The 14,860-nt window shown below is 30.3% G+C and overlaps 3 protein-coding genes across 3 annotated transcripts; all 3 read left to right on the top strand.

Moving 5' to 3' along the window:
* The first annotated feature begins 317 nt into the window (after positions 1 to 317).
* On the top strand, positions 318 to 909 carry LOC133668021 (defensin-like protein 1). Its single transcript, XM_062087755.1, has 2 exons — positions 318 to 473; positions 606 to 909. Exons 1-2 carry the CDS (start codon positions 419 to 421, stop codon positions 773 to 775), a joined length of 225 nt encoding a protein of 74 aa, XP_061943739.1. The 5' UTR covers positions 318 to 418; the 3' UTR covers positions 776 to 909.
* A 1,329-nt stretch (positions 910 to 2,238) lies between these two features.
* On the top strand, positions 2,239 to 3,093 carry LOC133668020 (defensin-like protein 1). Its single transcript, XM_062087754.1, has 2 exons — positions 2,239 to 2,491; positions 2,603 to 3,093. The coding sequence occupies exons 1-2, from the start codon at positions 2,434 to 2,436 to the stop codon at positions 2,770 to 2,772; spliced, it is 228 nt and encodes a 75-aa protein (XP_061943738.1). The 5' UTR covers positions 2,239 to 2,433; the 3' UTR covers positions 2,773 to 3,093.
* Positions 3,094 to 10,008: 6,915 nt separating this feature from the next.
* Positions 10,009 to 11,677, top strand: LOC133668029 (myb-related protein 308-like). The gene is made up of 3 exons (XM_062087766.1): positions 10,009 to 10,343; positions 10,446 to 10,575; positions 10,779 to 11,677. Exons 1-3 carry the CDS (start codon positions 10,211 to 10,213, stop codon positions 11,470 to 11,472), a joined length of 957 nt encoding a protein of 318 aa, XP_061943750.1. The 5' UTR covers positions 10,009 to 10,210; the 3' UTR covers positions 11,473 to 11,677.
* Positions 11,678 to 14,860: the final 3,183 nt, after the last annotated feature.

Consider the following 14,860-nt stretch of genomic DNA (forward strand, 5'->3'; position numbering starts at 1 on the left):
GAAAATATTTTTTAATCACTGCGAAGTGATTGTTCGGCAACAAATGTGCATTGTAATCGTTTTTGCTATTACAATTTATTTTTTAAAAATATTTTAGTTTTATTTTTAGTTAAAAAAGATAGATTTTCACATATAGAATAAATTAAACACAATTTTATACGTGGTTCAATATAAAAATAAAAAACTATTTAGTTTACCAGATGTTTTTTTTATTAGATATAAAGTAGAAATTATGGCAATGGCAAACGGTATGTAAAAATCCCTGGATTTTTACCATTGATCACGTGACATGCATCTTGTTGAGTAGTATAAATACTCTTGAGGGAACCCAATCAATTTCAAGTTGAAGAAGTGCTAGATACTAGTAGTAGTTGCAGAGAAAGAGCTAGTGTTAGACAGGTTCTTGTTAGACAGAGAGATGGAGAAGAAATGCTATGGTCTTTTCTTGTTGCTGCTCATTGCCCTGGCTTCCCGTAAGTCATTGTACATATTTTACATGCACCCATTTGTTCTTTCCCAGCCTTTAAATCAACTGTGCTTTCTGTATGTGTTTTAAAGGAGACTGATTGGTTGATTTTTTTCAAAATTTATGTGTCATTTTGCAGAGGAAATGATGGTTCCTGCTGAGGCTAGGGTTTGTTTGTCACAGAGCCACAGTTTTAAAGGACCATGTGTAAGAGGCCACAACTGTGCTAGTGTGTGCAAGACTGAAGGTTTTCCCGGTGGTGAATGCAAAGGGTTCCGCCGCCGCTGTTTTTGCGCCAAGCCTTGTTAGTGAAATAATGCAACTCGCGCAAAAGAAATATGCAGCAACCGTGTCATGGCCAGTCTCTTACTTGCTATTCATATGTGTGGCGTTGCTGGGTACTTTGCTTAAATAAATAAATAAAATCCCTTCCTTTCATTGAAGATTCAGCTGATCATGCTAGCTGTTGGTTTCCCTGCTTTTAGAAATATTGGAATATGAATGATGAACTCTATCCTCTTGAACCTTTCTGATTTGTGTGCTATATTTTGTTTCCACATAAAACGTCGGAAGTCTATTAAACCCTGGCTGAAGCCTCGGGGTTGTTTGGATTTTTCATTTTTTAAATCGAACTAGATTTTAATTAGAACATTAGTCAATTTCAGGTGATTTGATTCTTCTGACACCAGTCTCTGGCTAGAGACCGGTTAGTCAAGCTCCGAGTCAATTAATTTCAAGTCAATCCACTTAACTTGCGTGGCTTAAGTTAAAGAGTAAATGGCTCACATGGTACTTAAATAAATTGACGAAATTAAATCATGATCTAAGTATTTTAGTGATTTTTTCATAAATTAATAATCTTATCATATCAACAAGAACTGACCTTGTTCCTTGAACATTACAAACACTAAACTAATGAAAATAATAATAATAATCAACTATATACTAATTGAAACAAGACCTACATGGAACGAAGTTTAAAATATATATATTATACAATCTGACATTAAAAGATTGATACCTAGTTTACACAAAATGTTAATTGTTTTGCCCCAATTAACTAAATGGATTAAAAAGAAATTCATAAGCTTGAGGGTGGGATTTCTTTTAAAAATACATATAATAATTAAATTAAAACAGCCATTAATTGTACAAGAGGTCGATCTGTTATAAAATTACAACCAAGCAATATAATCGACGAGCCTATCAATATTAGCCTTAGCCAAATGATCTGCTACCATATTACTTTCCCTATAGATCTTCATAAATCCCATGTTCCGTAATCCAATATAACCAGAGGAGGGCCTATTAATACTTGAAGCCTGTTGTATTTCCTTTTGTTCTTTGATCATACCAACAAGGCATTGATAATCCTTTCATCTTTTATGGCTTGGTTGACAGTGATAGTGTTGTGACCTTGTCTCAAGAAAACCATAAATTTGAACTTCGTTTCGCCCTGACTCATTTGAACATGTGCTGATAAAGTTATGGGACAAAACATTACAAGGATAGAAGAATGGGATGAAAGAATTGAGAAATTTTGAATACAAGAAATTAAAGAACAGGAAAGGAAAGGAGGATAAAAGCTAGAAATGTACTCCTCTTCTGTGTTGATGAATTCATCAGGATCTAGTTTGAATACAAGAAATTAAAGAAAAGTAAATATATAGTGAAAGAGATCGAGCTCTGTGATTTTTCCCATGTAGTATAACCAAGCAGTGATCCTGCACGCCAGAACAAAACAAACTCATGAGTGGACATGAGGTGGACGAGCATGAGGGTGTCTGCTTTGTGCATGTGAGCATGTTCTTACTTTTAACACTTTCAATGTATTTGTCTGCCCTTACAGCATGGAAATTACAGTCCCTCATGTGGCATCCATATTCTAGGCAGCATATAAATGAGTAGAGTTCATTTTACAGTGAACGATTGAGCTAGCTAGCTAACGTTTTAAGCAAACTAAAGACATGGAGATCAAGAGATCCTTTGGGCTTTTCTTCTTGCTCCTCATTGTCTTGGCTTCTCGTAAGTCCATTTAATTAGAGCATGCACCTCCATTAACTCTTTTAACACTTTCTTTATCAAGTACTTCTGTTGGTAATTATATTTGATTTGGTTGTGTGGTTTTGCATGCAGAAGAGGTGGTGGTGCCTACTGAGGCAAGGGTTTGCCAGTCACAGAGCCATTATTTTAAAGGTCCATGTGCAAGGGACCATAACTGTGCTTGGGTGTGCAGGAATGAAGGTTTCTCTGGTGGAAGATGCAAAGGGTTCCGTCGCCGCTGTTTTTGCACCAAGCTTTGTTAAGTTGAGCAAAGAAAATGCAGTGACCATTACGGCATATGGCCAGTCTTTCTAGTCATGTGTCAAGGTTGCCAAGCATGCATTTTGACATGAAAAAAGCACTATCTTAATATCCTCTGTTTGGGCCTTTTTCAAATAAGTGTTTTTGTTTTGCTTGTTCAATTAGCTGAGTATCCATAAGTATGTCAGCATCACTTGTGTTAGCTTGCTCTTCAGCTAGGCAACTTGCTAGCTTTAGAACCTGCTGCTGATCGATGATGCTGGGGTTAATGTCAATGTTGGTTTCGTTATGTAATAATAAACTCTCCCTTCTTGTTCGAGGAAGCATTCTTGTCACCTAATTTCTGATGTACCCAATGGATTCTTGATGAGAAAATGTGAGTGATGGCAAAGAGTCCAAACACAACAAGATAGAAGAACATTTTAGTATTTAAACCTTCTTTTCAAACTTCATCTAGCTTAGCCGGTTAATCTACTAACTTGATAATCCAGGATTTGGCTGAATTAGACTTCAATTTAAATCAAAATTGATTTATTAATCTTTTACCTGATTGAATTGGTCAAAATTTGATTTATTATTTTAAAAAAATATCATCATTTTAAAATATAATCCTGAATCATCTTATATTAACCTACTTAATTTTAATTTATGACCTAGATCTTAGATTAGATTGTGAGCCGAGTTATTTTTATTAAATTTGTATTTAAGTATTTTAGTGAAATTTGAATTCTTATTTCACTATCTATATTAAAGGTGAGAAAAAAATTGAAAACTGAAAAAATCATGAAAAAATAACTAAAAAAAACTAGCCGTGAAAAAACCGATTGGAATTTTAAAAAAATTAACTGATTCAATTCTGTTTCGGTTTTATAAGCTTGAAATTGGAAAAACTAAACTGAGCTCAAACCCAAAAAACCAAGTCAAATTGGAAAAAACAGAGCCAAAATAAATCGAGTTGAAACTAGTCAGTTTGAACCGGTTTTTGCTCTAAAATAACCAAACCGAACCGAAACCGGTCGGTTTGAACTGATATTGATTTTTTAAAAAAAAAATAGTTTAGTTATTTTTTTTTAATAAAAACCAAACCAAATAAAAAATAATCACTCCTACTCCACGTACTAAATTGCGCAAGTTGGAAGTAAAATTTGAATTTTGAACTCAAGATTTAAGAATATATTTGGATATGAGTACATTTCGGAATATTTGGTCTGTCTTTGAAAGTTAGCTTCCGTTAAAAGTGGAATATTTTTAGTGTTAGCATCTGCTTAATTAGCTTAGGAACCAACCTACCTACAGGTTAGACCTACCCTTTTTTCTAGTAAATAGACCTGTGCTTAATGCTAGGCTACCCCATCTAGTAGGCTGTTGTAAAACTCCATCCACATAATATTCGATTCAATCGGAATCGGAGTTCATATGTTAGGTCAATCCTATATTAATAAGGGCATTATGATCTATTAATACAAGGCCTCCTCATATAATAGACTAAATTATAGTTCTAAAACCCATTCTCAGAAAAATTCAGGAGTCACAGGTGTCGGGGGAGTTTATCTGTATCGATTCAATTAAAAAAAATCAATTAAATAATGATTGAATGTTTAGTTTCTTAGTTGTATTTTCTTATGATTGTATTATTTTATTTTACAAGATTTTTCTTAGATTGATTCTTTTATTATTATTATCTTATTTTTCAACATTTAATTAATTAAATATTTAATTTCTTAATTAAATTCAGATTTAAAATTAATCAGTTTACAAGTGTGAGATATTAACCTAAGTTTACAAAATTAACACGAGTTTCCTTGATAATTTTTTCTTTATCAAAACGTTTTGTTTTCATCCTCTAACATTTTGTTGGATTTTTAAATTTATTTTTTATGAGATTATTTAGTTATTTTGAAAATACCACGGTTTACTTGGCTTTTTTTTTTAATCTTTTGTTGAATTTAGCTTTTCTAAAGGAATCTTATTTGTAAATTAAATTAAATTAATTGATTTTATCCTTTTAAAAAAAATTTAGGTGTTGAGCTCCTGGATTAAGACCGAGTCAAGAATTTAATAGATTACCAGTTAAAAAGTTTAGCTCGGGTTTAAAAGGTTCACTTTAGCTTATTTTTTAATCTCATGTCAATAATTATAATTTTAATTTTTCTAATATATATATATATATATATATATATATATCATTTTAATATTTTTTTATTATAAAAATTAGTAGACCCACAACATAACATGGATCACCTATTTAGTACCACACCCACCCACCCACCCACCCACCAAGATAAGCAATATGGACCCCCACAGGTAGGCATAGAATTCCGATGAAGCTTAAATTTGATCTTTTTGACCTTTTCGAGCTTCTGAAAATGAGGTCCAAATCTGACGTTCACTCACATGGCTTGAACGCATGGTGTTGATTGCATTGGGCTTAGCATGTGCATATATGTAAAAGCAAACTGTAACAAAAATTTGATTGAATTTTTATTTCTATCCAAATAATTCTCCAATCAAATTCATTTTTTTTATTATATATAAATGAAAATTTCCAATCAATTCTCTTATATTAAAACTAATTTTATTTTCTAATCCGATCAGAGATACTGTTCATAGAAATTTTTCTAACCAAATAAGAGATAGAACATCCATGTAAACTCATTACAAAAAAAATATTATTAAAAACTTTGACACTTCTTCACTATAAACTGTTTGATGTAGGTAAAAATACAACAAGATAACATCCAACACAGAATGACAAAAAAAAAAAAATGGAATTAGAGTGAAAATACTGAAAATCCTAAAATTTTATTTTATTTCTTAAATATCAATCTGAATAAGTATATATGACTTCTAAAATGGTGTACAATGTCTTTTTCAAGTTAGAAAAACCAACCTAGACTGGAAACAAAATCAAAATTCTAACACACAAGGAAATTAATACAAATATGAAAATAAATAATAAATCCAAAATATCTAAAAAAAATAATAAAATTAACCAATATAGCAGCATCTAGGCCTGAATATCTCAATTAAAGTCCTTATCATAGTTTGACACATCCATACCTTCCTTTGAATCTAGACATATTTCATCGATTCATTAAAATATCTTTTAAATTATCTACATAATACATTTGAAGAAAATATTCATATAACTGTCCAGAACCTCAAATATATGCAAACCCGGTTGCATAAAGTCTTTATTTATATTCCATGAAAAAACATTATTGGAAACTTATCTCCACAAATCTCTTTATAAACAGCTTAATTTTACTTGCATGCTAGCAATAAGATTTTGAATTTTGAAGCAAAAGGATCGATGGGGCATGAATTACAGAATAAATATTCCAGCTAGGCTAATCTAAAGGTAAGTGCATAATATTAGAGGTGAGGAATCCAGGGTGCATGGCTCCCCAAAAAAAAAAACATATTGGTCTCATTATGTCTAGCACTAACGAATAAACAAATAATTAGTAGATATATATGCCAAAACATGACCTTTCTCTTTTCTTGGTACGCCTAATCTGAAATGCTGTCCTATGTTAATAGCAAAAACATAGTTAATCAGCACATTGATGTTTTTTTGTGAAGTCAAAAGAATCATAGATAAGATAAGAACACAAAAGAAAATTAAGAAAATGAGAGAATGGCATTAGCATGAGAGGAGCGCAAAAAAGAAAGGCCCACCTGCTCTCTTATATCAGAAGAGGGTGGCACAGGGCAAGCAAGCTATGGAGGAGGGGGCGGAGGGTATTGAGGTGGGTCACCAACCCCTGAGATTCTTTCATTTCTTCCCATGTCTTTGGCCATGGCTTTTAATTTATTTAGTCCCTCGTTAAATTCTTTCTAGAAGCAACAACTTTAGTCAGGGTAGGAAGGTCTGTATACCCACCTAGCCCTAGCCCTAGCCGTAGCCCTAGCCCTGGTCCCAGCCCCGTAAAATCAACATGGTCGGCTAAGTGACATGCTACCTGAAGAGTTTCTGGAAAACAAATAAAGAATGGTGTATATATTGCTAGGCAGGTTGATTGGATTGTGAAAATTACGTTGATAGTGAAGATAAATAATTGCAACTACTCTCTCGTGTTTAGGTTACAAAAGAAAGACTCATGATCCAAAATCTTTTAAGGGATGTGGGAGATATATATAAATTCTAGTTGAATTACATGTTCATAGGCAACTACCCCATGTTTCTCCTAATTAATAATAGCAACAAGTTTCCATGTCTTTAGAAATCAAAGTGGTAAAAAAAAAAGAAAGTTCCAAATTACTTTTTTTTTTTCGTTTTGGTTTTAATGAAATCATTGCTATATAATTAGGAAGTATTTAATTACCGTTTCGAGATAAAAAAATACAAAAATAAAAACAATAAAGATAAAAAATACATGCCTCCTTCCTCTTTATTTTAGAAGTATAAAAATTTATTTAAAAATTATCTTAAAAAATATATTTTAAATCTTTATTTTTATCTTTTTTACCAAATATATTTATATCTCTTGTATATCTATCTCTTTTATCCTCGTATTAACCAAACATAACCTAAGAGATATTGTACCTCCCCGTTTAATACTTGTAATTGAAAAAATACTTAATTTCCAACCTTGTTTTATTGAAATAAATTACTTTATTTTATTTTTATTTTGGTTTAGTAGAAGGTTTAACAAAATAGTTGTTATAAGTAAGGTAATATTTGATGATTATTTCAAGACAAAAAAGAAAAATGTGACATATTTTCGCGTGTTTTTTATTTTTAAAATATAAAAATTCATTTTGAAATTATCTTAAAGATGGATTTTATTCATGTTTTCATCCGTGTACATGTTTCCATGTATTTTTTTATTTTAAAAGTATAAAAATTAATTTTAAAATTATCTCAAAATTAAATTTATTTATATTTCTATTTTTATTACTCCAACCAAACACGTTTCTATTTTATATTTGTCACCTAAGAAATATTATACATCCCCATTACTTTAAAAATTATACTCTTTTTTTTTTTTTTTTTTTTACTGCTGCTGATAGCTAAACATAAATAGTGGATTGGGGAACAATTGTGTTAGTGGTTGGTGGAGCTAGGTGGACTTGTGGTTGACAAGAACAAATAAATTATTACATGGGCACCGTAAATCATCTCAATCGTGGAAGGTAGGGGAAGTTAGTTACCTGTTGTATCTTCTGGGTCCTGGAAATTGACCAGAGTCAGTGGAGCAAGTTTGTGTCTCTCGTCTCGTGCTCTTCTTCTAGAACCCTTTTGCATAAAATAATAAAACAAAATTATTAATAAAAGGAAAGAGGATGAACATTTTATAGAAAAGTTAAAAAGGAAGAGAATCAGAGGATAAGATTGATAGTGAGTTGGAAGTGTAAAGCAAATAATTCTTCTTTGAAGATACTGTTTCATTATAATTTTGAGATAAAAGAGATAGAAATAATAAAAATAAAAATAAAAATAAAAATTTATCTGGTTGGAGGAATAAAAATAAATATACAAAAATAAATTTTTTTTCATAACATTAGATTTTTATACTTTTAAAACATGAAAGATAAAGAACATATATCATATTTATCTTTATTGTCCATGTCTTTTTTGTTAATAAAAATCTGTTTTTACATTTTAAAAATACTTTTAAAAATATTTGAAATTTTTATTTTTTTAGATTTTTATACTTTTAAAACATGAAAGATAAAGAACATATATCATATTTATCTTTATTGTCCATGTCTTTTTTGTTAATAAAAGTCTGTTTTTACATTTCAAAAGTACTTTTAAAAATATTTGAAATTTTTATTTTTTTAGATTTTTATACTTTTAAAACATGAAAGATAAAGAACATATATCATATTTATTTTTATTGTCTATGTCTTTTTTGTTAATAAAAGTTTGTTTGTTTTTATGTTTCAAAAATATTTTTAAAAAGATTTGAAATTTTTTTATTTTTTCTTCATTTCAAATGAATTTTTGTCAGTATTTTTATATCATTTTAATGTGCTGATATCGAAAATAAATTTTAAAAAATAAAAAAATATTATTTCAATATATTTTTAAATAAAAAAATACTTTAAAACAAAAAAAACATTACAACAATACGAAACATGCTCTAAATAGTTTTATTTGCTATGGTAGGTACTCCACAGCTTCTATATTTTGTTTTTTTTTTTGTTTTTTTTACCTTCTTCACCCCTAAAATTCGCAACTTTTCCTCATATGGCAATACCCCACCATCAAGGTCCATTTGTAATGTCATAGCAAAATTAAATAGCCTGATAAAAATGGATAAAAACTGAAGTAAATGCTGGTAAGGGTTTGGTAAGGTTGGTATTATGATTTTTTTTTCTTGGTAGGGAGGGAAAGGAAGGCTTAATGAATTTTGAACTCTATACACTACATGAGACGCGTTCTTATCTTCTTTAAATTTCTCACAAGATGTGAATGGAATTTTATTTTATTTTATTTTATGCTTTTTTTGGGGGGTCTACCTAATTTCTTTTGTTGAAATCATTTTATTGAAAGAGAAGTGTTCAAGCTCATGAGTAAAATATTTTATTGTTATGATAAAATGGATTAAACAAAAATGATATAATTCCCTTAAAAAACAACAATGGATAAAATAATAAATACCTAAATAAGGTTACTCCAAAAAAAAAACTATTTTGGAGTAATATTTTTCAATTCATATATTGTAATATTATTTTAAAAAAACATCAAGATTAACACACCATGCTACTAAAATAAACTATAATATTAACAAAAAAAAAAAAAACTATTTGTCATGCATTTATGCTTGAAGCTGGTCATGTAGGGCACCTCATAACCACCATCCCCTCCTCTCTTGTTTAAAAGGTTAGGTGAGAATGATTATTGTAGTGTGATTTATGATATTTTGTAAGAGTAATTTTTTAATTAAAAATATATTAAAATAATATTTTTATATTATTTTTATTTATAACATTAACATATTAAAACAATAAAAAATCTAATTTTTATTTAAGAAAACAATTTAAAAAAAAAAATCCAATCAAAAACACAAACACTACACTATTAGGGAAATGAAACTAAAAAAGGATAGACAAATTTCAAGAGGTGAAAGACAATTGACTCCCAATAAATGGAAAGAAAGTAGAGCTACCTACCAAATCCAGCACTAACTTAATTGTAACCACTCATCTTTCTCACCAACTTAGTCAAATCCCATGCCATTACTTGAAAACGAATATTAAATAATTGTATAGTGTCCCAAGTCAATTGCATTGCAGCCCTGCTCTCTTTCTCCTCTCTCCCCACCTCCCATTTACATATAAATCTTCCCTTCTCTTGCATTCTTCTCCCAGCAGTTTTCTTCGACTTTTCCCACATTTCTAACACAAACACATCCAAGGCTTTTTTGCCCCCTCTCGTCACGTCTCTTCTCTCTTGATTTGGACACGAAGAAGAAAAGAAAGAAAATCATGGGCAGATCTCCTTGTTGCGAGAAAGAACACACCAACAAAGGTGCCTGGACTAAAGAAGAAGATGAACGTCTCATTAATTATATCAAATCTCATGGTGAAGGTTGTTGGAGGTCTCTCCCTAAGGCAGCCGGTAACTTTTTTTTTCTTTCTTTTCTCTTTTCTCCCCGCTCTTTGTGCCATGAATAAGAAGAAGAAGATCACCCTTCATATCTTTTATTGATTTTTGTTTTAGGTTTGCTTAGATGTGGCAAAAGTTGTAGACTGAGGTGGATAAACTACCTGAGGCCTGATCTCAAGAGAGGAAACTTCAGTGACGAAGAAGATGAACTCATCATCAACCTTCACAGCTTACTTGGAAACAAGTGAGTGCTTTGCTTTCGCTTTATTTCTTCCAATAAAAGCAAAAAGGCGAGCTTTGGAAAAAATGGCAGCAGTATTTGTTTCCAATATTCAACTTTTGATGAACTTTTAGAGCTATATCTCTTTTCACAAGAACAAAATCTCAACTGGTTATGATGAGTTTTGGTTCTAATTTTTTGTTTTTAATTTCTTGAAAATCTTCCAGGTGGTCTCTCATTGCTGCTAGGCTGCCAGGAAGAACTGACAATGAGATAAAGAATTACTGGAATACTCATATCAAGAGAAAGCTTTTTAGCCGTGGAATTGATCCTCAAACTCACCGTCCACTCAACTCCACCACCACCTCCTCCACCACTTCCACCACCACAAACAGCACCAACAATAAAAATAGCAACATGGGCACCAAAAGGATTACTAACTTTAAACTTGAAGAACAAAACTATTTATTTGTTCAAGCCCAGCCAGAGTTTATGATGAGCAACATAGTCAAGAAGGCTAGCGATTCAAGTATTATCAAGGTAGGTGGCAGCAGTGACTCTGCTGAAGATTCCAATAGTAGCAGTGGCGTGACAGCAGAATTAGAAGTGTATCCAAATCATAAACTCAATCTTGAGCTCTCTATTGGTCTTCCATGTCAATCTCAACTTTCTTCTGTCAATGATCTTAATGATTCAAAGCAAGCAAACCAACAGCATCAAGAACAAGCAGTCAAATATCAATTGTTTGGGACCCCTGCTACTCCCACCTCCAGTGCCCCTGCTGTTGTTCATAGAACAGCATGTTTGTGTTCTTACAATCGAGGGTTCAAGAACAGTCAAGCATGTAGTTGTTGTAATGCCGTGGAAAAATTTGTAACAGCTGATAGTCTTTATAGATTTTACAGACCTTTGGATGCTTGATGATGACCGGGGATCAGTTTGATAAGGCTAGTTCACATGTATGTAAACCATGGAGGGTTTAAGAAAAATTAACCCCAACAGTTTAGAAAAATGTTCCATGCTGAGTTTTGGCTTTAGTTTTCGCTCTTATTATTTTCTTTCAAGTTTTAATAGGAACTTAATTTCTCGGATAATTAATGAAAGTTTTATATTTATTTTATGGTAATTTACTTAGAGGTTGTACTTTGAATTTCATTTTTACTAATTTGATATATTGGTCCTTGAAGTTTTATGTTTCATTGAATGAAAACACTGCTGTTATTGTCATTCTATTATATTTGACAAGATTACGAACACATTACAATTACAATTAAAAAATCAAATTATGGGTTATTCACTATAGCAGTAGAGAGAAACATTGTGAACTGTATTAGTTTTCATAGTGTTTTTTTATTTTTTTAATTATTTTTTTCCTCCAGTTTTTTTTTGATCCCTTAATTGATTTTTTTTTCAATTTATTTTTTTCACCTTATTTTAGTTTGGAATTGGACTTGATGGTTTGTTTTGTTATCTAGGAGGTTGCACAAAGTTGAGGAAAATTCCATCACTTGGTTAGTTGAGATAAAATAAGATTTTATTAATTTAAGACAATTAAAGTTTTGAGAACTGAATTTGAAGATTTAACAAATATTACGCCTATTTTTATGATATTAGGGACTAAATTGGATGGGTAGTGAAAAATGTTCATTCTTTTTTTTTTATTACTTGACTTTTTTTATTTGATTTTTTCAAATTAAATTTATTTAGAATTGGACTTGTCAGTTTATTTTGTTTGCCTATACATGGAGGTGTAGTGATGTCAAGAAAAAATTATGACATGCAGTTAATATTGATATAAAATAATTAAGGTTTGAGTAATTATGCCATCATGTGAGGAGTGTCGCCGCATATGGAGGCGTGTATGGCCTCCTTCGACATCCGAAGGAGGTCTTCCATGGTCTTTCTTGAATAATCTTGGTGGATTCTTCCATTTAGGGCTGTATGTGGAGAGGTTGGGGTTGCGATATGGTGCCTACAACCTTTTTTTCTCCCTTCATCTCTCTTTTCTCTATCATTAGCTTGATTTTTGTGCATTGTTTCGTAAATTTTCTCCTATAATTATTTTTGTCCTCATTTTTTGATAATTTGTTTTTGTATTCTTTTTAAAACTTGATTAATTTTTTAATTTCATCTTTTTTAATTGTTATCTTTTTCTATAGAATAATCTTGGATCGTGAATTTGAAAAATTAACTCGAATTGACTTGAATCATTTCTTTTTAGTACACTTTTTTAAAATTATTAATTTTGGTTTCATCATTCAATAATTAGTTAACTAGTTAGGAATTGAGTTTTGTATTTTTTTTTAATTTACTCTCAATATGGTAATCATAATCTTAAATCTAAGTCACGGGTTTTAAAAGTTAACATAAGTTGACTCAAATATTTTTTTCTTATTATTTTTTAAGTTGATTTATTTTTTCAATTTCACCCTTCAACATTAAATTACTTGAGAATTAAGCTACATAATCTTTTTTTATTTGCTTTCTATGTTAGTGAGTTTGGTGAGTTTACTTAAATTGACTTAAGTCCCCCTATTTTAGTCTTTCTTTTTTAAAATTGATTTTTTTTATTTTCATATTTCGACATTAACTTGATTGGAAATTGGACTTCTTGAGGATTTTTTTTTTGTAATTCTTTAGTTGTTTTTGTAGGTTAACTCAGTTCTATAACCCGGGCAACAGATTAAAAAGATCAACTCGAGTTTACTTGGATGATTTCTTTTTGGCTTTTGTTTTTCTTTCTCTAATTTTTTTTTCTGATTTTTTTTTCAGTTTCATTCTTTAATGTTACGTTTTTCTTGTTTTTTTATAATTAATTTTATTCTTCAAATTTTATTGAATTTAAATTTGAACTCCTAATTTTATCCTAATCATCATCATCTCATAATTACATTGAAAGTTTCTACTGCCCAATATAGTTAAATGTGAAGTATATATGAACAATTCATGGAAGCACCAAAATGACAGATATGAAAATAGGATTCCCATAAACCTGTTTGAAATTGTAAGGTATAAAAAACAGGACGATCTTATGGCCTAAAGATGAATAGAGACTTTTAATGCCAACAACCCCAAATCAAGTGCATTGCTATTTTTATCCCCTTAGAATTTGCCCCTCGTGGCTAAACAAGGAAATCATAATTTAACTTCCATGAATTAGGCTAAGGTTTGCAAGGAAAAAAAAATTACTATTGAATTTAATTGATCTAATTTGATTAAAATTACTCTAAAAGAATACACTATCATTACACTCAACTGATGTATGACCCGACTTATAAATTATTATTGGCTAGATTAACAAAATGATTTAAGAATTGATTTAATATGACCTGATAAAAAACTCAGGTTGATCTGTGATTCAATATAACATACAAAGTCAAAACAACAATATTACTTTAATTTTTTTTTAAAAATTAATTAACTTGTATTATCTATATTAATATGATTAATGTCAAAGAACTATATTAACCCAATAACTTAAATTATTATATAATATCTTAATATATGATTTATATAATTCTCTAACACATAATTTTAAAAGAAAGTTCTTTAAATTTAAAACTTGCATAGAACCGTGCTATTTTATATTTAATTTTTATTAAATAGAATGATAGTTATCGAGATCTACACTCATAACTATTTGATTAATAAAATTATAATGTTATATTAAAAAGATAATTCAATCTAATAACCTAAATTTTTAAATAAAATTCTAAAATATAATTCAGACTCGAGATTTACACCCGATCAGCTCTTGTTGTGGTTTAATAAAAGGAGGGCTAAATGCAAAAGAGGAGAATATTACAAGGAGGGGTCTCATTGGCAGATCATGAGTGCAGGGGTTGGAAAAGAACATGTTGTTTTTGGTAGGTAGAAGGGCTATGTCAGATAGACAACTACCCTCTGTCTCTTCTCATGAATTCTTGCTTCTGCTGCTTCCTGTCCCTTTTTAATGTTGTCTCTTTTCATATGCTTCTTTCAACTCTTATCTAGTTTCTTGAATCAATACTGTATCACAGTTAGGTAGATACTGTAGTAATAATTGTTTTTATAATATTTTTTATTTTTTAAAAATATTTTTGAACTGGGAAACAAACGGCATCGTATAGTAAATTTGAGGATTGGACTTGCCTTCTAGAAGGAAAAGAGCATGTCATACCCTTTACCTAACTCCTTTGTTTTCTTCTCCCTTTGTCACATTGTTCTATTTGAGGCAGTAATGGATGGTCTAAGCAATGTTCAGTTCTGAAAGGGACATATGAGAGGCAAAAGGACCCCCCCCTTTTTTTTAATTTAATAAATTTTTTAT

Source organism: Populus nigra, chromosome 11, assembly GCF_951802175.1.
Source record: "Populus nigra chromosome 11, ddPopNigr1.1, whole genome shotgun sequence".
Classification (NCBI taxonomy): domain Eukaryota; kingdom Viridiplantae; phylum Streptophyta; class Magnoliopsida; order Malpighiales; family Salicaceae; genus Populus; species Populus nigra.